This window comes from Daphnia pulex, chromosome 7 (genome assembly GCF_021134715.1).
Source record: "Daphnia pulex isolate KAP4 chromosome 7, ASM2113471v1".
NCBI lineage: Eukaryota > Metazoa > Arthropoda > Branchiopoda > Diplostraca > Daphniidae > Daphnia > Daphnia pulex.
Window position 1 is genome coordinate 8,305,283 of NC_060023.1, and position 23,521 is coordinate 8,328,803.

A 23,521-nucleotide genomic window follows, 5' to 3' on the forward strand; every position below is an offset into this window, starting at 1 on the left:
GTTTTGGAATATATAAAAAGAGTCAAATTCTACCGAAATCGGAAATAAAAAACAAGATAGGACGATGTAACCTTCAATTCTCTGTGTAAAACAATTCAGACTATGTGCACATTTATAAGAACGCTCTGCTGACTTTGGAATATAACAAACAGTTTTCATTTGCTATTATCTTTTATATAAACGGACCGTGAATCGATATGAAACTGTTTGATGTCGCAATCTATTTTATTCTTTTCGATTATTCTTATTCCGTGACTGCGAGCAGTAATGCCAAAGTATATTCTTGGTAACATATGCAATAATGCGGAAAATATCAGACAAGATATCAAATTGACGTGATGACGTGCTGGGTTCCGTGACTGACACTGTAATGGACATTCAATGGATTAGGTGTTGACTAGATAAATTGACACACTATAAACAAATATGCATAGTGTAATTTAAAAAAGAAAATAAATAATACGCCAATTTGGCGCACTGCAATGACCACCAAATCGACCCGGGTTATAGTGAAGAAAGATGCAACGTTTTTCATATTTATGCAAATAAACGCACGAAACGCATTGGTCAAAATTTGAATGTGGCAAAGAGAAACAAACAATCTTATACTGTTTTGGCAGAAACTGTGTTGGGCTTTTCATCTTAAATTTGGAGGGCGCTAGACACTAGGCAAGAAAAAGCGAAAGACGCGAGAAGAAAGAATGGGGGTGATGGACTCATTTAGACCCCTTGGACGATCTCCAACTCCCGTCAAACAGCTCGCACCTGATGCGGCGCATGCGCTAGTCACGTGAAAATGTCATTATACATTATTGCCTTTTGCCGAAAGTTGATTATGACAAGAGTTGCCAACTTTGGGGTGTAAGGGGAGGTCTTATTTGATTGTGTCGGATAATCAAAAAAAGTCAATTCATTTCACGTCGCTCTTTCATTTAATAAGGGAAAAACCCTAAAGAGATACCCCAATAACTGTTAATGATTTTGGAATCCCCAGGTACTAGAATTCATTATTTGAAACCCCTGCTGCCAATAAAATCATTTGTCGAGTTGATTGAGCTATAGGGGAATTTTGTTTGCCGGGTGGTTGATGCCTGTGATAAAATGTTGCCTCTATTATGACAATGTCCTTCTCTCTTTTCATTAATAGATTAACAACTTTGAATGAAACAACAATCACCGCCGCTGGAAAAGCGACGCATTGCGTGCGCTCGGCCAACAACATATTCGTGCGGATGTCATTTGTCACCCGAGTGTCGTCATTTCACATTGGTTATACTCGTCTGACAACGAAACTATGTTTAACGATTTCCAAATTGAATCCAAAATTTTAAACGACATTGTAAAAAGTTGTTGTACAATGTAACTACAATTGAACATGTCCACTTCTCCGGCATCACATATCACCTGATACACGCCAATTCAACAAACTGGGCAGATATGATTTGTGTTCACATCCGTTGGAAGACCTTTGATTCTTCTTCTTCTTTTGTGTTTTTGGTTGGGTCATACGATGCCGACCAAAATAAAAAAACTAAAATCGAAAATTAATTCTTCCGAGGTGAACGACGGGGGCGCCGTGGATCGCTCGACCCATCAACCAGCAGCCCGTCGCCCGCCGGCCACGGTTATGAAAAAGAAAAACCGACAACAAACAATCAACCCAAAGGGACACGACGGGCAGATTGGAACGCAAAAGGCGAAGAGAACGCGGAAAAAGGAAAAAATATTTCAAACATCAAATAATAAAAATGAAAAAAACAAAAAATATAAAGAGCGCAGCTCGTCATTCCGCATCGCAGCTAGGCCATTCCGTTGATTTCTTTTTCTTTTAAAAAAAAGAAAATAAAAATAAAAACAAAGAAAGAACGACCCAGGTTTATTTATGGCAGGATAAAGCAGACGAAAGAACGCCAGGCACGCCAGCACAGCCACACCAACATCGTCGTGCAGGCACACACGAACGTGTGTAGAGACGAAAGAAGAGACGAATACACGGAGACAAGAAGAAGAAGAAGAAGAAGACGAATGAAAAAAACAAAAGAGAGTCAAGAGAGAGAAACGACGAGAGTTCTCGACTGTCGGCTCCATTGGTGACCCAGATGGCACCGCGCTCACATCTCTCTTGCATCCGTTTTAGAGATCGAATTTGCCTGTGTGTCGCCCAGTGAATTTTCATCCATCTCTTCTCTGTGTATTTTTAAAAATATAAACCCCAATCTATACTAGTGACAGTGTGTCCAGAGGCGATTCAACACATTTCAATTAGACATTTGTGTGTGTGTGTTTGACTTTTCTGTCGGAAAAAAACAATCATCGGAACCCCCCCCCCCCCCCCCCCTACGATTCCGGCGGACTACAAAGTTTATTTTTAGTCCAGCGCGTCTTGTGACATTGTGTGTCTGTTACATATTGCCAATCTCAAACTGATTCTATTTGAATGGCACCAAGTGATCCGTTTCATCCGCTCATTCTCTGGTTGGTTTGATTCGACAACATTTGATTGAGATTTAATTATTAGTGAACAAACAGCAATCCAGCTTTGTTCAGTGGCTGTTGTTGTTATCGTTTGGTCTGTCGCCAGATGATCAGATTGGTTCAAGCCGGCTGGTCGATCCTGGCCGGCCTGTTGCTGCTCCAGTCGCTCGACTGTTTAGCGGCCGCCCGCCAAGATGAGCAGCCGGCCACGTCCGGCTCGTCGTCGTCTTTGGCGGCCTTCAAGAGCGCGTCCATCGAGTACGAGCACTTTTTCAATCACGGCACGACGGCCAATCCCAAGAGCGGCCACCACAAGTTCAACAAGGATCAACTGGGCGGCGGCAAACTGGAAAACGAAGTCCTCAAGTCCAAAGTGGAGGTCCTGGGCGAGGTGTTGAAGCAGCGCGTCCAGGCCCTGCGTCACGTGCCTGGGCAGAAAGTCGAATTGGTTTTCCTGGTCGACTCGTCCGCCTCGGTCGGAGCCGAGAATTTCTTCAACGAATTGAAATTCGTCAAGAAACTCCTGGCCGATTTCACCGTGTCGGCCGACGCGGCCCGCGTGGCCGTCGTCACCTTCTCCTCCAAGAACCGCGTCGTCCGTCACATCGATCACGTCAGTCGGCTGGGACTGACCGGCCACCGGGAGCTCTCGGCGGACGGCGGTGGCGATCCTAGGCACAAGTGCCGTCTGCTGGAACAGGAGCTGCCGGCCATCGGCTACACGGGCGGAGGAACCTACACGTTGGGAGCTCTGCTGGAGGCCCAGTCGGTGCTGGAAGAGGCCCGGTCCGAGGCGGTCAAGGCCGTTTTCCTCATCACCGACGGCTACTCGAACGGCGGCGATCCTCGGCCGGCCGCCAAGCGGCTGCGTGAGCAAGGCGTCCGCATTTTCACCTTCGGCATCCGCAACGGCAACGTCAAGGAGCTGTACGACATGGCCTCGGAGCCGGCCCAGGAGCACTCGTACATTGTTGACAGTTTTGAGGAGTTTGAAGCGCTGGCCAGACGGGCCTTGCACGAGGATTTGCAGACGGGCTCCTACCTGCCGCAGCGCAACCGATCGGCCTGCGACCGGCTGTGCAGGGACCAATCGGAATGTTGCCATCCGTCGGCCGAGTGCACCTGCGGCACCCACACCGGACACTACGCCTGCCTCTGCCCGCCCGGACACTACGGAACCGGATTAAAAGACGATTGTCACCGTAATTATTATTTAAAATTTAATTTAATTTGATGCGCAAATTTATTTAGACTTTAATTATTATTTTTAAAAATTAAATTTGGATGCGGAAATTTTTATTTTTATTTTGTGGGAGTCATTTAGATAGAAATAAGGTGAAATTATTTATTTTAAATATAAGAGCAGACGAAAATGCGCCATTGAATTGAATGAATGCATTTGAGATTGGACGATTGTTTTGTTTTGTTTTGTCAACGAAAGGTTAGGGGAAAGCGACTGGATGGCACCAAAGTTATGGGGGGGTCTGTCTCTTGATGGTGGAAAACCTTTTTTATGTTTTTTGATTACTTATGCACGTCGCGTTATCCCACCGTCGTCTTCAACCCAAGACAAAAGGCGATTCATCTGCTTTTTCGGTCTTCTTTTCTTTTTCCCAAGTTGTGCCAAGATTTTGGTAATGCTCCGGCCGGCGCGCGCTCCATCCGCTTATTTGATTCCCAAATAGCATTGGCGACATGAAAAGAATAATAGTTGAGAGAAATCAAATGAAAACCCATAAAAGAAAAAAAACGAGACAGACCTTTTTAGGGATATTCATTCTATCACTTTGCCTTATTGGAATATCGTGTCGTCCTATTCTCTGCCCAGTCTGTGCTGTATACCGAATGGAATTTACGAATCGTTTCAAACATTTCATTGTCGCTGTTTCCATCCGGAATAATCGTCCAACCTTGAATTCAATTCAGATTTACTAGGCCTAATTATATAATACCCAAAATTGACATTTAATTATAACCAAAATTCTGTTTGGGTTGACACAGCGTGTCCAGGTGGTACGTACCGAAGTGACGGCGGTCCAGGTGACTTGCGCTCCTGCCGCCAATGTCCGGATGAGAATCACATCTCGCCGCCGGGCAGCACGTCGGAATCCCAGTGCCAATGCCCGCGCGGCTACGTGCCGTCAGAGGAGGACGGCGGCCGGACGTGCCAACTGCTGGCCTGCCCCAAGCTGGACCCGCCGGCCAACGGCTACTTTGTCAAGCAGTCGTGCAACAGCGTCTTCAACGGAGCCTGCGGCATCCGCTGCAACGGCGGCTACAAGCTGATCGGATCCAGCATCCGCCTCTGCCAGGAGAACGGCACCTGGTCCGGCGAGGAGGCCGCCTGCCAGATGCGCAGCTGCGGCTCGGTCCCGCCACCCAAGAACGGCAGGATTGAGTGCACCTCCGACAGTTACGTCATCGACAGCGAGTGCACCTTCAGCTGCGACGTCGGTTTCACCCTGGTCGGATCACGCAAAAGAGTTTGCCTGCCCATCGGCTACTGGGACGGCCTTCCGGCCTTTTGCAAACGTAAAATTAAACCCAAAAATTCAATTCATCAATTCAACCCGCCAATTCTATGATTAAACACATCCGCAGGAAATTTGAATATTAATTCTAACCTTTTAATTTGATTAAATGGCCAGCGGTCTTTTGCAATCCGCTACCCAAGGTGATGAACGGGACGTGGGGGCCGTCCAAGTGCCCGCAAGCCAAGATCCGTTACGGCGAGCACTGCAATGCCACCTGCGCCACTGGGTTCGAGCTGCGCGGGCCGGCAGTCCGTCGCTGCTCCGAACTGGGGGCCTGGACCGAAGAAGAAGTTAAAGTGAGTTTATTTAACTATTTTGATTCTTTTTTTCAAATTTTCCCGCTGAATTAATTGTTGGCTATTCGAATGAATTCGGGGGGAGTTTAGACTCGATGCGTCGATGTGACCCCGCCGGAAATCACCTGTCCGGCTGACGTGACGCTGGATGCGGAAGCGGGTGAAAATTTCGCCAGTTACTCCTGGGATCATCCGGTGGTGTCGGACAATTCCGGCGCAGTGCCGGACGTCATCAGCGTGCCGGCCGTGACGGAACAGCCGATGCGCTTCCGGATCGGCAACGCCACGGTGGCCTACAAAGCGCTGGATCGGCGAGGCAACCAGGCCGAGTGCAGTTTCCAGGTGACGGTGCTGGACGGGCAGCCGCCGACGGTCGACCAATGCGAGTCGCCGCCCACTTTTCTGCTCCGCGACCGGAACGCCAGCGTCGTCTGGGACGAGCCGGTGTTCAGCGACAATTCCGGACGGCCGACGACGGTCGAGCGCTCCCACGATCCGGGCCGTTTCCCACTGGGCGAGACGGAAGTCGTTTACACGGCCACCGACGAGTCCGGCAACAGTAAGACGTGCACGATCGTCATCCGCGTCCAGGAGCACGCCTGCCATCTGCCCATCGATCCGATCCACGGCCAGGCCAACTGCTCCCAGCAGCCGGACGCCGTTTACTGTTCGCTGACGTGTCACGACGGTTACGCCTTCGCCATGCCACCACCTCGTAATTATTTTTGCGCCTACGACGGCCAGTGGCTGCCGGCCGACAGTCCGCTGCCTTTTCCCGACTGTTCCGTCACCACTCACTCGGATGCGCTCATCCAGGACGGCCTGTTGCGTCTCACTAATGTTGGCCAAGGCTCGGAAGAGGAGAAAATCTGCCAGGATCCGTTCCTGATGAGCCAAATGGAGGGCCATTTTAAGCGACGGCTGGCCGCCCGGCTGAACGAAATCTGCGGCGACAACATGATCTGCCAGGTGGACGACCTCCAGGCCGAGTGCCGACAGGTGGTGGCCGAATCGGACGATGACCCGTCGATGCTGGACGAGGACGGCCAGAATTCGGTAGACTGGGAAGAGACCAACGAAATAACCCGATCCAGACGGAGCGTCACAGCTGGAAGGTATCAACGTCATTCAGTTGATTGGTCTAAAATAATCCGGCGGATGAAACGGAATGCCAACAGCAACTCGACAAAAAGCAACGCGGATAAAAGCAAAAAGAACAGCGGCATGACGTTGGAGTTGCGCTTCAAAGTTTTAAGTAAAAAATTAATTGTTATTTGATTAAAATTAAGTCGCTTTCGGAATTTTATTACTTATTGAACTGCATCGATTGCAGGTCGATTTCCTAAGAAATCAAACGGGACGGATGAGATTTCGACGACGACGACATCGAGGACGACGTCGCCGACGTTCAGTCGATTGACGCCGGAGGTGATGCTGAACGAATTGAATCAACTGCGGGCGTTGCTGACCGAATCGGCTCTGTCGGGAGAGTTCAACGTCAATTACACGGCCGGTCAACTGTTGAACGTCTTCGACGTCCAATTCCAGGGCGACGTCGAGCGTCCAAAGTTCAGCTGCCCGGCGGGCAGCGTGCCCATCAAGGCCAACGACAATAATAATAATAATAATGCGACGACTAGCAATCACGATTTCGCCCGCTGCGTCTACTGCCCGATCGGCACCTTCTTCAACGTCGTCAACGAAGTCTGCGAGTCCTGCTCGCAAGGATCCTACCAGCCGGAAGAGGGCCAGCTCTCCTGTTTGGTCTGCCCGCACAACACGTCCACCAAAGTCGTCAACGCCAAACGTTCCGACGATTGCCAAGGTATATTAACGATTTTTTAAAAAGTCGAAAAGTCTAATTCAATATTTGAATTGCAATTGAATTGGCGGGTTTTCGGTCTCAGAGTAATTATCTGCGGGTTTCGTGCTAATTTTTACTTTGCGTGTAACTCGATGAGACCAACTATTATTTTTATCCAAATCTATTCAACGGATGACGATTAAACCGCTTTTATCGGTTTTGCGGTTTAGATTTAGGGGGAAGGGCCGGAGGGGGTCGATTTTTAAGGTTATTGAATTTTGAAATGTCGTCTGCTTTAGTTTTGTTGATGGAAAAATGAGACGTAGTTTAAGCAGTTTAAGATAGGAAATCAGAATGGTGACAATCGAAATTCATCTTAAGGTAAAATTCAATTCGAAATGTCGGAAATGATTGATTGTATTGATAAAGATTATTTTGAATGTTGAAAGTCAATCTGGAAAGTAATTGTGTTGATAAATGCAAAGCCATCTTGGAAAACACAATTTCCTATTTGCTCTTTGCTTTTAGAGATTAAAGTTAATAAAACTCAATTGATAATCTAAGTTGTTGGGAAACCAACATGAGTTGTTTGTCAGGAAATCATTCCAGTGTTGTTCCTGCAGAAAAATCACATGTCAATGTGAAAAACAATCACGTTGATAGTAGAAAGTGGTAAACTTTGAATTTCATATATTCCTGTAAGTCTTATTGAACTGTTTCATGCTGCAGCATTAAGTTTTATAGTTTATGTAAGTCAAGTCAACAGTTTTACTTTGCTGTTTGTAATTTTAAACGTTTTGATTTTCTTGGAGGAACAACACTGGAATCATTTGACGACAAACAACCCAATGTTTCACAATTAAGTTTGTTAAATGTTTTTCAAATTCAAAAAACAATTTTTAACTTGTAATCTTTAAAAAAAAAGTGCATTCAGAAAATGTTATGACCTATCTCCTCTTAAAAATGAAATCAATAATTCTTTTTTGAATGCCCAGCTCAATGCCTGGCTGGAAGTTACTCTCCAACCGGACTGGAACCGTGCAGCACTTGCCCGCAAGGGACGTACCAGACCGAGTACTCGCAGCGAAACTGCCTTCCTTGCCCGTCGGGTTCGACCACATGGCGCCGAGGCGCCCGTCGTCTGGACGACTGCAAGTCCGTCTGTCCGCGAGGACTCGTTTCCGAGACTGGATTGGCCCCCTGTTTCTCCTGCCCGGTCGGATTCTACCAGCCGCTCAACGGTCAGAGATTCTGCATCCGCTGCCCGCGACGGTCGCCTTACACAGCCGGAATTGGAGCCGTCAACCGGATGGAATGTCTGAGAACTCGACCTGTAACAGACGACAATTACGTCAACGGAACGGACGAGTTTCCCGAGCCGGAAGCGACGGAAGAATTCGAAGAAATGACTTTGCTGGAAGTCAACGAATGTTTTTCTCTGCCCTGTCAGAATGGCGGCCAATGCCGGACGCTGGACTTTGGATACGTCTGCGATTGCCCGGCCGGCTACACGGGTATGCAGTGCCAGACGGACGTTGACGATTGCGCCTCTCTGCCGTGTCTGAACGGCGCCACATGCGTCGACGCCGTCAACAGTTACCAGTGCCTCTGCCCAGCCGGTTTCAGCGGCGCCCAGTGCCAGACGGACATTGACGAGTGCCTGAGCGGGCCCTGTCACCCAGGCGCCACTTGCCTGGATAAAATCTTGGGCTACGTTTGCGTCTGCCCGCCCGGCATGGCCGGCTCTCGCTGCGAACTCGAAGTCGACGAGTGTCTGAGTGGTCCGTGCCAAAACGGCGGCACCTGCTACGATCGTGTGGCCAATTACACGTGCGTCTGCCAGCCGGGCTGGGCCGGCAAACTCTGCGAGCAGGCCGTCGACGAGTGCCAGAGTCAGCCGTGCCTCAATGGCGCCACTTGCGAAGATTTGATCGGCAATTTCATTTGCCACTGTCCGCTGGGCTACGACGGCCCACTTTGCCAGAACGACGTTGACGAATGCCTGCCGGAACCCTGCGCGGCCGGAAGCACCTGCGTCAACCGACTGGGATCCTTCGCTTGTTTGTGCCCGCCTGGAGTGGTCGGATCGACTTGCGACACGGCCGTCAATTCCGATTTCAGTTTAGAATTCACCAGCGCCGGCAAACTGGATTACGCCGTCTGGGAGGGCGGACTGCGGACGGACGCCAGGCCGCTCAGACAGATGACCATGTGCGCCTGGATCAAGACGACGGACCAGCAGAACTACGGCACCGTCTTCTCTTACGCCACCGACGACGAAGCCAATTCGTTGACCCTGACGGACTATTCCGGCTTCGTTCTCTACGTCAACGGCGCCAAAGTGGTGACGGACGTGACGGCCAACGACGGGCGTTGGCACCTGATTTGCGCCACGTGGAATTCACCGGACGGACAGTGGCGCATCTACTCGGACGGAGAGCTCAAAGACAAGGGATTCGGATTGGCCAGCAATTCGTCGATCCATCCCAACGGGACCGTCATCCTCGGGCAGGAGCAGGACGTCCGCGCCGGAGGGTTCAGCAATGCCGAATCCTTCGTCGGCCAGCTGTACGGAGTCGAATTGTGGGATTCCGTCCTGGACGACCAACAAATCGCCGGCCTGACCCTCTCCTGCCACCAGCCGGACAGCGAGTCCAGCAGCCAATACCGTGGCAACCTCATCACCTGGGCCGATTTCAAGCACGGACTGCGCGGCGGAATTCGAGTGGAGGAGTCGATTTTTTGCCGCGGATGCTCCGATCCAATTCCGCCGCAACACGGCGGAGTCAAAGTCGAAGGCAACGAGGCCGTCTACGAATGCGAGCAGGGCTACCTCCTCTCGACTCCGTCGCCTCGTCGACCTTGTCTCGTCTACGGCGGATGGTCCGGTCCCGATCCGGAATGCCAACGGGTCAGTTGCGGATTTCCCGGATACATTCTCAACGGATTGGTGAACGGAACCAATTTCGTTTACGGTAACACCGTCTCCTACAATTGCACGAGAGGCTTCCGCCTGTCCGGCGACGGATTACGCACTTGCGAGGAAAACGGCCAATGGAGCGGCTATCCGCCCGAATGCGTTCCGGTCACTTGTGAGCCACCCATTCCGCCCGTCAACGGCTCCCAGATTGAGCCGCCGGTGTCGCAAGAATTCTACGCTGTCGGTGACCGGATTACTTTTCAGTGTTCGACCGGCTTCCGGCTGGACGGACCGTATTCCTTGACCTGCCAAGACGAAGGGCAATGGGACGACGTTCTTCCGGTTTGTCAGCCTCTGGCTTGCACCCGCCCACCTTACGTCGAGCACGGCATCGTCACCAACGGAGTGGCTGAAATCCTTCCGGAAGATCTGCCCCACTTTCTTGTGCCCGGCTCCATCTTGACGTTCACTTGTCTGTTTGGTTACCAGCTGGAATCATCGGCCGAGGTCCAGTGCAGTCACGAAGGATTCTGGATCGGCCAGATTCCGAAATGCGTGCCCATCCAATGCGGAACGCCTCCGGAAATTTATCACGCCACCGTCCAGCTCTCTCGCCCGGATAACGACCGAGTCGGATCGGTGGCCTCTTACGTCTGCCAGTCGGGATTCGAGCATTTCGGTCCGGCCGAGCTTGAATGCACCGAGAGTGGCACTTGGCTGGATCGCAACAAACAAGCCACCCTGCCCGTCTGCATGCCCGTCGACTGCGGCTCGCCGCCCACCGTCGACAACGGCGGAGTCTATGCGGAAGAGCAGACTTTCGGAAGCAAAGCCCCGGTGACGTGTTATTCCGGCTTCAAACTGATGGGCGCCAGCAGCTGGATCGAATGCGGAGCCGATAATCGATGGGGTGTCGCCCCTCAGTGTTTGCCCGTCGCCTGCGCCGAAGCCCCGCTCGTTCGCAACGGGACCCAATCGGCCGCCGAACCGTTCGTCGCCGGAGAAAAACTGAGCTTCGCCTGCCAGGATGGATTCCGCAGCACGTCATCCGACCTCCTAGTTTGCCTGGAAGATGGCTCCTGGTCGGGCAACATTCCCGAATGCTTGCCGGAAGAGTGTCCTCCGCCGGATGCGATCGACAATGGCGCCTGGCTCTACACGTCAGCTGTTGACGGTGAAATGGTCAACGCCCAAACCGTTTTCTACACGGGTAAGACCCAGTGTCCATCCATTCTGTCTAATATTTCAAATGTCCAATCAGAGTAGACAAATAAGAATTAATTCTTTATTTTTTAAAATTTGAATTGAATCGATTAATCAACAGGTGCTGAAGTGGTTTACTCGTGTAACGAGGGCTTCCTGCTGGAGGGTGGAACACGACGAAGATGTGCTGGAACAGTCGGCTGGATGCCGCAAGGTCTACCTAAATGCCGGACCCTGGCATCGATTTCCGGAATCACGTGTCCAGCGTTGGACAACCCGGATCACGGGACAATTGTTGTCGAAGGTTTCGAAACGGGCCAACTGGCCACCTACGAATGCGACACGGGCTTCCAGGCCGGCGCCACTTCGGGGCCGGCAACTCTGGTCTGCAATTCGGACGGGACCTGGAGCGTTAACGACGCGGAATCCAATTCCAACGAGCCGTTCCGGTGCCAAGAAGTCGTTTGCAGCGAGCCGGAAACTCCCGCCAACGGGTCCGTCACTTTCACGTCCACCAATTTCGGATCGAAGGCGCTCTTCCGCTGCGATCAAGGATTCGTGCTGAGCGGATCACAGCAGAGGACGTGCGGAAGCGAAGGCGAATGGATCGGCGGAGCCAAGCCCAAATGCGTTCCTCGAACGTGTTCCATGCCGGACATTATCGAGCACGGATACATCGGATTCGAAGTGGGCGGATCGGCCACCAGTCTGGGCACCGGATCCGTCATTCTTTACGACTGCGAGGAAGGATACAAATTAGTCGGAGCGCGGGAACGATCCTGTTTGCCATCCGGCGATTGGACGGACGAAGAGCCGTCGTGCCATCAGATATTTTGCGAGCGTCTGCCCAGCACCATGGAGCACGGGACTGTCACGGGGGCCGAGGAGAACATTTACGGTTCAGTCGTTCAATTCGTTTGCCATCCGGGATACGAATTAGACGGCCCGGAACGTTTGTCCTGCGAAGATGACGAAAATTGGAGCGGAATAATGCCCACCTGTCGCCCGGTGGAGTGTCCCAATCCGGGCCTGGTTGCCAACATAGTTGTTTCACTCAAACAAGCGGATGTTCGATTAGATCCGGAAGTCTACCACTACGGCGACGTTTTAGTTTACACCTGCCGAAGAGGTTACGGAATTGTCAAATCCGACAACGATTCCGGCGTTGTGGAGAGGCGCTGCTTGGCCGACGGCTCTTGGTCTTCCAAACCGCCCGTCTGTTCCAGAGTCTCCTGCCCGCCGGCCGTCATTCCCCAGAATGGGTACACATCTCGTCCCGTTCAGAATGAAGTGGCCAGCGTCAACGAAACGGAGGAAGCGGCCATTGTTGGTCAAATCATCCACTACGGATGCAAAAAAGGCTACCAGCTGAGCGACGACAGCCCCAAGGTGGCCAAATGTCTGGAGACGGGCAAATGGAATGTCTCGCAAACGCCGACTTGTCAGCTGATTCGGTGCCCTCAACCGCCCGTCGTCAAGAACGGCAAACTGGACGGAAACGGGAAAAAGGAATACTCATATTTGGATTCCGTCAAATACGAATGCGATTTCGGATTCCGCATGACGGGCGAAGATCAAGTGGCGTGCACTTTTTCGGGAGATTGGGAAGATCAGATACCGACGTGCGTCCGAGCCATTTGTCTGTCTGTCGACATACTGGAAGACGGAATCATCACGCCCATCTATCCGCCGTCGGAAGGACAGAAAGCGGGCCGCCAACAGCGCCCAATGGCATTGAAATTCTCCTGTCAAGACGGATACGATTTGGTGGGCAGCGCGTTGACCGAATGCACGTCGACGGGCGAGTGGAATCATCCGTTTCCGGCTTGTGTTCCATGGCCATGCGAGTCTCCGCCGATCCCGCCGAATAGTCAAATCCAATCGACAGTCATTCGACCGGATATCATCACGGCGATAGTCCGTTGCGATCCCGGCTTTCGATTACTCGGATCGAATTTAACTTGCGGTCCGGCCGGCATTTGGAAAGGAAAAGCGGAATGTGAAGCTCAGCTGTGTTCTCTTCCGAAACAACTGTCAACCGGGAAAGCAGTCATCGGCGATTTCAAATTCACGCAACCGTTGAAGAGTTCGTACGGGTTTGGCGAGACGATCCAGTTCAGTTGCCGGCTGGGCTATGTGCTGGAAGACCCCCAAATGTCGGCGCTAACCTGCGCCGATGATGGACAATGGGACGAGCAGAAGATTCCAGTTTGTAAACCCATTCGCTGTCCAGATGTCCAGGTGCCGAAACATGGAACTGTCAGCGGAACGAGCTCAATTTTGGACAGCCGGATTACTTTCAGCTGCCAGGAAGGATATCAACTGAATGGGGAGGAGCAAATCACTTGCAGGCCGGACGGCACTTGGTCGCATCCAGCAATGCCCGTCTGTGTGACTCGTTCGTGTGGCGATCCTCCGAATATCGACAATGGATTTGCCGTCGTCCGCGGCACAGGAGTCGGTGATACGATTTCCTACTCCTGTCAGACCGGACATCGCCTTTCTGGTACGCATCAAATTAAATGAAATTAATTATTTATAATTTTAAGCTGCTGTAAATTTGACTTTGTTTCAATTTTCTGATGTTTAGGAGTCGAATCTAGAACATGTTTGAGTAACGGTCGGTGGTCGGGAGAAGATCCTGCCTGTGATCCGGTGGTTTGTGCAGTACCGGAAGCCCCGGAACATGGATCCTGGACAGTAGGTGGTTTCGTTCCTGGCTCTACCATTCGTTTCGAATGCAAACCGGGTTTTACTCTGGTCGGTTCGGCCACTGTAACGTGTCTGACGGATAAATCGTGGAGCGATCGCCCACCCAGTTGCCAGCTGATTACTTGTCCACCTTTGAGAGATCCGGAACACGGAACTGTCCAGTTGACCAATTGGATTTCGGACAATCAAGAGCTCAATAATGACATCAATCAACAGCTGGCCGTGGGGTAACTTTATTTCTTATGAAATTCATTTAGATTGATGTCAATATCATGAATGTTTGGTTTGATTTCCAGTTATCATTCTACGGCTCACTACATGTGCAATCGTGGATATCAACTATTTGGCCCGGGTCAACGGACTTGCACGGACCAAGGAACATGGAGCGATCGAGGACCACAATGTCAAAGTATTATCAATTTTGATTACAAAATCGACCCTAATTTTGAAATAATAAAACCAAATAAAATTCTAGGAGTATGGTGCCCTGAACCTCAAGCGCCATTGCAAGGATTTGTGATGGGAACTGGCCGGCAGTATGGCGACCGGGTTCGCTACGCTTGTAGCACCGGTTATCGGTTAATCGGGGCAGACGATTCCACCTGCCAGGCGGATGGAATTTGGTCGACCGTGTCGCCTCAGTGTGAAGGTAGCGTCATCCCGAATAAATGATTCAAATACTTTCCGTTTGCGGACTGGCTTTGCTAAATGTGCAAATTTCCATCAGCCAGCTCTGACTTGCTTCGCGCCTCCTCCAGCCGTTCCCCACACGATAGCTCCGGCATCCGGAAAGCCAATAACCACCGGAACGCAAATGATTCTTCGCTGCCAGGAAGGGTTCACACCGGTCGGTGACATGACGCTTCAGTGTTTGCACAATCAACAGTGGTCCACTGTCAAGGGCCATTGCAAGAGTAAAAACAATTTCTAATCTTCTGTTTAAATAAAGGCCATCATAGATGATTTAACTGGGCCGTTTGATTCGTTTAGGAGTGCACTGCAGTCATCCAGTTGCTAAAGGAACAGCTTCTGTGGTCGTCATCAGTGGAGAGGCTGATGCTGGAAGTGGACAGTACCATTTCGGGGATCGACTTCTTGTTAGCTGCAAACATGGTAAATTTGCACTTAAAAATATATACTTGGGGAATACATAATGCAATAACCGTTAACTATGCAGGTCGCCATCTAAAGGGAAGTAGTGCCATATTAGTTTGCCAGGCAGACGGCCAATGGACGGGTCAGCCTCCGGTTTGCGAATCTCAATGCGATGCGGTTTGTCTAAACGGAGGCTCCTGCAATTCCAACAATCGTAAATGTACTTGTCAGCCAGGATACAGCGGGGACCGTTGTCAACACGGTAAACCGTTTTTTTTTTTTTTTTTTTTACATTAAATGCATGTTGAGTTGATTAGATTAAACATTTAGTTTGCGTATAAAACAAACGTAGCTGCACTCTTGAATCGCGTACCCACAGCAACTGAAAGATTGGCATTTTTATTCAAATTAGTAAATCTTTGTTCTTTGATATTCCCTAGTTTCCTGTCTAGACAAATGGGGTCACTTTAGAAACCGCTAAATTGGGATAATAATATTTTTTATCACTTCAGTCAACCAAAACTTCATTTGACATATTTAGTCAGTTTATTGATAGTTTAGAAGAAGAAAAATTAATTAATCGTGCTGTTTATTTAATTCACAATTGCACGCTATTACTAATTAATCGAGTAGAATAATTTCTCGACAAGTTGTTTGTTTGTTTCGTTTGGAATCCCTGCATTACTCCCTTAATTCATATATTTGAGATCCTTGATCAATCCTCTGTCCATTCTCCTTCAATTTCTTGCCACCTAATTATAGTTCTCAATAGTAAAATGACCTTTCGCCATTTATAGCTCATTGCATTCTGCCTTGCTTGCATGGAGGCACTTGTATTGCACCATATCGTTGTGCATGTCGACCTGGACGCACTGGAGAACGATGTCAAACACGTACGTCAACATAAAAATTTTGGTTTTCTGTTTAATTCAAATAAAGTCATGCAATAGATCAATAGATCTATGTAAAAGAAAAGATAACCGGATCTTTTTAAAAATACGTTTCTGATTTTTACGGCGGCGTTCCTTTATTTACCTGTTGACATTTAAAACCATTTTTAGCTGTTTGTGACCAGCCGTGCTTAAATGGAGGTCGCTGCGTTTCACCTAATGTTTGTACGTGTCCACATGGAACAGTAGGTCCTTCTTGTCGTAAGCGCAGGTACACTATCAAATTTAACTACGATTTCTACATTATTCTGTTTCAGAAATCTAAATGTTTATTTGTTTCATTATTTCAGTGATATCTTCTCTTCGAGAGGCTGAAACTTGAATTGCTCTTCCGTTGGGCCCAATCATCAAGCTTCCTCTGTTGCATGGAAAATGTAGAAGCAATGTAGAGAAGTTTTAATTTGTTGCGTTTAACTGCAGCATTATCATCTGAATAAAAACTGTTTCCATCAAAATATGATATTATGTAATACACGAGATATAGAAAATGTATTCATTATTTTTTTCCCAGGGTAAAGTAATTTTTCATAATCCTTAAAACTTTAAAGTAAAAAAAAACAGCTGTAATCCATTACTTCTTTCAATTAATTTGAAGTAACTAACCTCCTCTTCAACTTGCTCTGCTCACTGCTCTTCGACTTCAATAATTCGATTTGATTTTTCGATTGAATTCTAGTGTATTCAGTACATTTGGCAACGCAAAGCAATTGGGCCAGTTTAAATACAGACGAACTGACTCGTGAATAATAAACAAAATGGGTAGCCTGCAATGGTTTATTCTGTTTCTTGTCATTCTTTTTTTCTTTTTTAAACGGTAAGCTTAATTTTTGGTTTAACAAAATTGTACTGCTAAATTTTCTTTTTCTGTAGTCTTCTAGCCTTGCAGTTGCAGGTCTGTGAACTGTGATTAATGATGTTCGAAGACTAGAAACCATCTATCCATTTTTTTCGTGTTGGCTACAACCCTATTAGTGATTTTTTATTAAGTTAAAATGTCTTTATTTTCCCTTATACTTCAATCAATAGCTCTGAAAAAAAAACAGTAAAACAACGGATAAATTGCTAAATAATAAATAATTTGGCAACGGTTAAAATTTCAAATTCGAATTCAGCCACCAGGGGGCTTCAGATGTATTCAGCTGTTTCAGCATGAGGAAAATACCGTTAGAAAGTTGCTCAAGTCAGACGTCGTCAATCAGAGCTCAAGAATCTTAGTTGAAATTTTGACATTTTTCTACTTAAGAATTGTTTTCTTCTTACATCAGCACGGTAAACCTCTATGATTGGACTTCAGGCGGTATTCATCGCATGCAATTCTTCATTATATGTATACTAAAATTCTATTTCTCAAAACAGTACTGACTACAGAGCCTGGTCTGACAGACCCAAAGCACAGAAGAACATGAGTTTAAAAAAGAAAGCTGAGGAAGATATCATACCTGAAGGTGAAGAACACGGTAACCCTCCTAAGTATTTGGAACGATTAATTCACCAACCAACATGGTCTTCTGACATTGCACACTGGACGTTCTACGAACTCTTCAATACCCTGGGAGATCCAACATGGACCAAACCGGATTCAGTATTGACATTTGACTATTTGATGGACACCCTGGGTTTTTGTTTCTTATACCAGGTGAAAGTTTATGACCAGGACCCAGACCCAGCTCTAGAGGATGAAATCCCAATCGATGAATTATGGACCATCAAATCAAAAGCCGACAAGCTTGAAGAAATTTCACAGCTGATTCTTGTTCTTCTTAAACTGCTGGTGCCTATTCCAAAATCGAAGACTCAGAGCAAAAAATTGAAGAGTCAGCTAGCAATCCACATAAACATCTATGAACTCAAGCGGGCAAATGTTAAACCAAACCTCTTGCTTAGAGTATGCACGTCGCACCAAGGAACACCCAACGAGTTCAAGTTGATCAAGTGGTTGCTGAAAGCAGGAGCGGACCCCAACGCTGTAGATCAACAACGGTGCAGCCCTCTTCATCTTCTGGCCAAGAAAGAACGTTATTCGTTTAAAATGTGGGGCAATCCTGCTTATTCTACTCGTGCTGAAAACTTCGCTTCGATCGTTCGAGTTATCTTGGATGGAAGATTTCATCAAGATCAAGTCAATCTCCGTGGTGAAACAGCATTGGAGCGTCTTAAACCTCTCCTTCCGTGGTATCCAAATGCCCAATTGTGCCGACTGGTAGGCAGTTTCTTGCAGGGTGTTCGTCCGTTATCTTGCATCGCAGCGAAAGTAGTTAGAAGGCATCAACTCCCCTGTGAATGTTTACCTGTGACGCTTCAATCTATGGTTTTGCAACACTAGCTCGTTTCGATACTGTTAGAATTGAATTGTTTTCCTTTTTGGCGTCAACATTAATTGTTCCGAAATTTGTCGTATTGTTACTTGTCTTTCGTTTGCATCGAATAACAACCTTTGCTTGTGGATAAATAAAACGCGTTAATAACTTATTAACTGATTTTTTAGCTCTATTTCTTGCATTTTGCACTTGGTTTTCAACTTTTTTCACAAATCTCTAAGTCGAAAAGAACATGCTATGAAGAAGAAGAACTTAGGTTAAAGTAATTTTTCATAATCCTTAAAACTTAAAAGTAAAAATCCATTACTTCTTTCAATTAATTTGAAGTAACTCTCCTTTCCGCTCCTACCCTCTTCGATTTCAATTCGATTGTTCGATTCGAATTAATTCGAGTGGGAGGTTGGAACATTCCGTACCTTTGGCAACGCAACGCAATTAGGGTTAGGCCTGCTTAAATACAGACGAAGTGACGGACTGACTTTTGTAAATAAACAAAATGGGTAGCCTGCAATGGTTTATTGTTTATTCTGTTTCTTGTCATTCTTTTTTTTCCATTTTAAACGGAAAGCGTAATTTTTGGTTTAACAAAATTGTAATACTAAATTTTTCTTTTTCTGTAGTCTTCTACTGTATGCTCTCAACTTAATTTTCACGCATAAACTAAAAATCGAAGTCCGTCTAGGGCAAGTCGCCCTACTTCCACCTTCTGTACAAAATACTTATTTTTTGTTCAAAAATTTCACTGTTGTAAGTATTCTCTGTTTATTTTTGCACAGTCTTTACGTTATTCATAACTTTTTCCCTTTACAGCACATTGATAAAGTGAGATTAACCTTATCACTAATAAATGCTGATAGTAAGAGGCTACTGGGGTTGTTGATTGAAGATGTCCGATGCACAAGAGATTTCAGTGTTAACAGTAACACATGACTTCAAGCCACTATTCCGATTCCAGTTCAATCTAACAGTCTACTTGACAAAAATTTACCCATTCTTACATTCATTTGTTCAGGAATAGGCGAAAATGTTAGTTTTGAACCATATACTTATCACCATCACCATACAAACACTCATCGGTTTGAATTTTGTGATTGCTCTATTAATATTTGAAGGTAACTATTTTTCTGTACACTTAGTGATGAATTGATGATAAGGGAAATTTGTCAATTTGGCAGCGGTCTTGAGTGGCCTTAGGTTTACAACAATTTATTCATTATTGTAACGTTAATTTGTCTTTTTCTTCTCTAGACAATTTCATCATCTTTCAGAGCGGACAACCCGACTTCAGTGAACTCATCCTCAGATTTCCCTTTCCCTGTGTCCTCGTGTACATTCGTGTGAGGGTGAATGTATTCACGAGAACTTCCTTTCCTTCCGCTCTTTTCCTACCTAGCTGATTCCATTGCGACTTTTCCAGCTACGTTCGACTTCCTCATCCATTTAAGGTAATTCAGACGACCATTTCATTGTTAAATTCGATTTTAAGCCACTAAGCAAGTAAGCAGTGATTACTAATTAGAAGAATTAGTATTTTATCCGATTTATATGTTATCCGATTTAAACTCTGTACTCTTCTCAAAAGTTACAACAATTACAAGATGTGATACCCAGATGAAGTGAATAAGGTGTTGGCCGTTGAGTTGCTGATTGACGAAAATGAAGATGTTAAAAAAGGCAGAACTAATAATGCATGGAAGCACATCTTCATGAAATCTATGAAAATACTAATATTTGTGTGTGTGTGTGTGTGTGGGATAATGCTATTGCCTAAGAGAAACTGCACGCACTCCGTTCCCGAACCCCATTTCTCACGTTACTACTGCTCCTCCACGTCAAACAGTCACCAATCAACGAAGATATCGCGGAAAGGCTCAATCACATTTTCAGCTTTGGTCGGCTTTGAATCAATTTGTTCTATTTTTGGAGGCATCGATAGAAGCTAAGTCGAATCCAAATCGTTCCGGGTCAATGATGTAGTATTAAAAACTAAAAATGACTCTATTATACCATTTAAACTAGAACAACAGTGATTCGTTTACAAAATCTACATTCGAAAAATTCTTGACATTAATAAATTTTTTCTCTTTTCAGATGGTTCCAAACGATTTCAAGCAAAAGTGTTGCGAAAAGAACCACCTCCTTCCAGTCTTGGCGAGAGAGCCAGAAAACGTCCGATTGAAAGTGACTCGAGTGTTCCTGCATCGCAATTGAAAGGTAGGATGCATTTTTGATGTTACTTTTCCATCGGCCGGTGCTGCAGCAAAGTTCTAAATCGCTAAGGGTTTCCCGCTTTTCATCATCCTGATTAGTCCGCTTGTCGACTTGAAAAGCTTTGGCATTTTTATGACAAGGAAATTCAATGCTGTTGCCATCAAACGAAGCGTTAGGCTTTTCTTATTCTCGCCGTTCATTTAATTAGGCCAATTGTTTAATTTTCTCGAGGAAATGTGTCACAATTTATGTGTAACAAAACGATCGTGTACAAACCACCGCAGGGGGAAATGAATGCTGGTTTTTCTGTTAGTTTTCTTTTTTGATCGAATTAAGGACAGTTTTGTTGTGAATTTTTCACTTGATGTGGCAATACTTTTTACTTGATTGAGTGTAATCGATCTTGGATCAGTTACCTTGGACCAGTTCCCAACCCAGTTCCCAACCCAGTAAAATCTCTTGATAAAAATTGACTACATTCTCACGACTTTTCTGTATTGATGTTAACCGAAAGATGTCGTCTGTCTGCTGGGACTTTCGGGGAAGAAGAAAATGTATTTTTTTTTTTGTTTTTTTTTTCTAACTTGTAAATTAAGATGTTGGCTAATACAGCGATTTGCGTGCTGATTGTATGCCCTCGTAAAGTGGCACCGATCACGAATAGAGCGTTAATGACGACGGCAAGATAATTGATGTTAAATGACTTGAAGGCCATTTCTTTTGTCAAACGATGACGACTAACTGAAAATGTGTTGACTCGCAGAGCGATTTTTGATACATGCTTTTTAAATGTAAGCATTCAAGTTAACATGTTCACTTTCGACATCTTTTAATTAATCGCTTGGCGGACCCCTGAACCCGGTTTCTTAGACTTTTAAAAATAATAAGAATTTACACGTTTTGAATTTTGAAAGATATTTATTGAACTCACAGAGAAAGAAAGAATAATAACAAAACTGACGAGACTATAGCAGAATAAACCTTATGAACGAAGTGCCATCAGCCACTTCCAGTTAAGGAGGCGACTGACCTGGCACCTGGTCAACTACGCGAGACAAAATCGTTATCCTAAGCAACCAATTAAGGCAACTTTGAACAACTCAATTGCTCACGCAATCGCCGTTTATTAAGTTTCGTTCCATCAGTTAAATTTGCGCGAGTCTTGAGGCTGGCTGTTTTTTGGTGGATAATTCGGCCAGAAGTTCTGCATACGCTGATTGGCAACTGGCCAATTTACCGACGAGAGTCATTTTCCCGTCGGTATCGGTGGGAGACGGCCGGTTAATTCTTACAAAAAACTTTTTCCCAATTTCAAATAGCCTCGTATTTCTAATCCGCTGGTACAGCTTCAAGTTTGCAAATTCCGCCGTGACCGTCAGTCCTTTGATAATGTCGTCGGCGGCCTCTTGTCGCATCTGTTCGCTACTTCCAGTTATCAAGAGAGACAAATCTCCATCCGGCGATGTGTTGACGCCTGCGACGACTTGGTATTCGATTTCTATTCGGCGAATGTTGGAGCCTCCGCAACCGATAATTCGTCCAGAATCGCCACTCGGTATGTTCTTTAGGAGCAATCTGTTGCCGGGGAGGGACAATCGTTCAACGGGTGCCGAAGTGACAATTAGCTCATCCGTATTGACTGGGCTCTTGGTGGTGCAGGGTTTCTCTTTCGGTTGTTCCAAGACGGGTGGCGGGCCTGCAGTTTGCGTGTTTTTAGTTAGAATAGCAGGTGTATGTTTTTGGGTCGACTGGACCGCATCGCCATAAATCACCTGCGTCCCATCCGAATTTACCACATACCCGCTCATGGGTTTATCTTTATAGCGAATGTCTCCGACGGGGAAGTGAACTTGGACTTTCGGAGCGGCAGCTGGAACAGCAGCAGGCGATTCGGTTCTTTCGCGGGCCGGGATATAAAACGATCGACGAGGGTTCCTACAGCGCTCCATCATTTGAGAATCGAGTACAAACCCACAGGATTGGTCTTTTGTTGCTTCCTGTTTGTTAGTACGGGTTTGAGCAGGAGTAAGGTCTTCCGTTTGGCACTCAACCTCTTTGGCGATAGATTCAGTCTGAGTGGAGGCGACAGCCACTTGCAAAGCATCCGACCCGCATCCGACATCGATGGTTATTGGCATACACCTCTGCTTTTCTTGCACAAGTTGTTGTGTGAGGTCATCTCTTTCCGCCGTAAGATCAGTCACTTGCTGTCGCAGTTGTTCCATATCTTTTTGGGTTCTTTGTTGTTCCTGCCGCATGTCAGACTTGGTTTTTTTCATTTCCGCAACCAGTTTCTCTATTTCTGCCACATGATCTTCACCTTCGATGTTTTCAGGAATTGTAGTCAGAGCGGACGATTTGAATCGATATAATCTAATGGCAGCAGGTTTATTCAGGTAACCAATAAAGGTGTCGGGTATTATGTTCACGGTGTTACCCGGGTCGGCCGATTCGTCATCAGGATTTCCAGACTTGACATCCGGTTTCGGGTTGGCAGTTGCAGAAGAGGTAACCAGTTTCTTCTGGGAACAAGGCTCCATTTTTTCGGGTTCATAAAAGGTTATCATCGCCAAAACAAGAAGAAAAACGCAAGCAAAAATCATTTCCATTTCAGAGATTGGGTTTGAAGTTTTGTAGAAAATCGTACTACAGCACGAGAAAAACTACTAAATCGGCGGAATCATCTGGCCTTTATATTCAGCCAATGTCTGAATGGCGTTTGCAATCAACTCTTGACCCTTTTCAACTATGATTTTAAAATTAATCTTACCTCTAAAAGTATTGAAATCTTTAAGAAAACAAAGATTTTATTTTAAAGAATAATGTTCAGTTACATTCAACTCAATTACATTAATTTTGAATTGATTAATCTTGTACTAAAAGAAGTGGAGGATGATGCTCGTCATACAGACGTGTTGCGCAATAGACAATTGCGCAATGCAAAATGATGCAATTGCACAATGCAACATTGCGCAATGCTGTATTTTGAAAATACCTTTGGAA

General features: G+C 46.6%; 2 protein-coding genes and 1 long non-coding RNA gene across 8 annotated transcripts; all 3 read left to right on the top strand.

Annotated features, from left to right (window-relative positions):
- Nucleotides 1–2,076: 2,076 nt before the first annotated feature.
- Nucleotides 2,077–16,481, top strand: LOC124198795 (sushi, von Willebrand factor type A, EGF and pentraxin domain-containing protein 1-like). 3 transcript variants are annotated; one of them, XM_046594835.1, is made up of 16 exons: nucleotides 2,077–3,677; nucleotides 4,477–5,007; nucleotides 5,124–5,305; nucleotides 5,396–6,560; nucleotides 6,639–7,130; nucleotides 8,105–11,239; nucleotides 11,354–13,738; nucleotides 13,823–14,171; nucleotides 14,241–14,353; nucleotides 14,420–14,593; nucleotides 14,676–14,858; nucleotides 14,935–15,057; nucleotides 15,122–15,301; nucleotides 15,837–15,932; nucleotides 16,101–16,200; nucleotides 16,280–16,481. In XM_046594835.1, the coding sequence occupies exons 1-16, from the start codon at nucleotides 2,582–2,584 to the stop codon at nucleotides 16,302–16,304; spliced, it is 10,329 nt and encodes a 3,442-aa protein (XP_046450791.1). In that variant the 5' UTR covers nucleotides 2,077–2,581; the 3' UTR covers nucleotides 16,305–16,481. The 3 variants fall into 3 exon arrangements, 2 of the variants coding, with proteins under 2 accessions (XP_046450791.1, XP_046450792.1); XM_046594836.1 differs by lacking the exon at nucleotides 15,837–15,932; XR_006876727.1 differs by lacking the exons at nucleotides 15,122–15,301; nucleotides 15,837–15,932; nucleotides 16,101–16,200; nucleotides 16,280–16,481 and having other exon boundaries at nucleotides 14,672–14,858.
- A 615-nt stretch (nucleotides 16,482–17,096) lies between these two features.
- On the top strand, nucleotides 17,097–18,458 carry LOC124197757 (protein fem-1 homolog C-like). 2 transcript variants are annotated; one of them, XM_046593299.1, is made up of 2 exons: nucleotides 17,097–17,258; nucleotides 17,346–18,458. In XM_046593299.1, the coding sequence occupies exon 2, from the start codon at nucleotides 17,392–17,394 to the stop codon at nucleotides 18,310–18,312; it is 921 nt and encodes a 306-aa protein (XP_046449255.1). In that variant the 5' UTR covers nucleotides 17,097–17,258; nucleotides 17,346–17,391; the 3' UTR covers nucleotides 18,313–18,458. The 2 variants fall into 2 exon arrangements, with proteins under 2 accessions (XP_046449255.1, XP_046449256.1); XM_046593300.1 differs by having other exon boundaries at nucleotides 17,107–17,286.
- A 323-nt stretch (nucleotides 18,459–18,781) lies between these two features.
- Nucleotides 18,782–21,375, top strand: LOC124198189. 3 transcript variants are annotated; one of them, XR_006876508.1, is made up of 4 exons: nucleotides 18,782–19,054; nucleotides 19,118–19,419; nucleotides 19,556–19,752; nucleotides 20,399–21,375. It is a non-coding gene; the product is annotated as an uncharacterized LOC124198189 (long non-coding RNA). The 3 variants fall into 3 exon arrangements; XR_006876509.1 differs by lacking the exon at nucleotides 20,399–21,375 and having other exon boundaries at nucleotides 19,118–19,261; nucleotides 19,320–19,419; nucleotides 19,556–20,336; XR_006876507.1 differs by lacking the exon at nucleotides 20,399–21,375 and having other exon boundaries at nucleotides 19,556–20,335.
- The last annotated feature ends 2,146 nt before the right edge of the window (nucleotides 21,376–23,521 follow it).

Bases quoted from the DNA above. Each gene is read 5' to 3' on its own strand.
- LOC124198795 (XM_046594835.1), top strand. From the start codon at position 2,582: ATGATCAGATTGGTTCAAGCCGGCTGGTCGATCCTGGCCGGCCTGTTG. The intron at 5,306-5,395 runs GTGAGTTTATTT...GGGGGAGTTTAG, and splicing joins GGACCGAAGAAGAAGTTAAA to ACTCGATGCGTCGATGTGAC. The intron at 7,131-8,104 runs GTATATTAACGA...TTGAATGCCCAG, and splicing joins ACGTTCCGACGATTGCCAAG to CTCAATGCCTGGCTGGAAGT.
- LOC124197757 (XM_046593299.1), top strand. From the start codon at position 17,392: ATGAGTTTAAAAAAGAAAGCTGAGGAAGATATCATACCTGAAGGTGAA.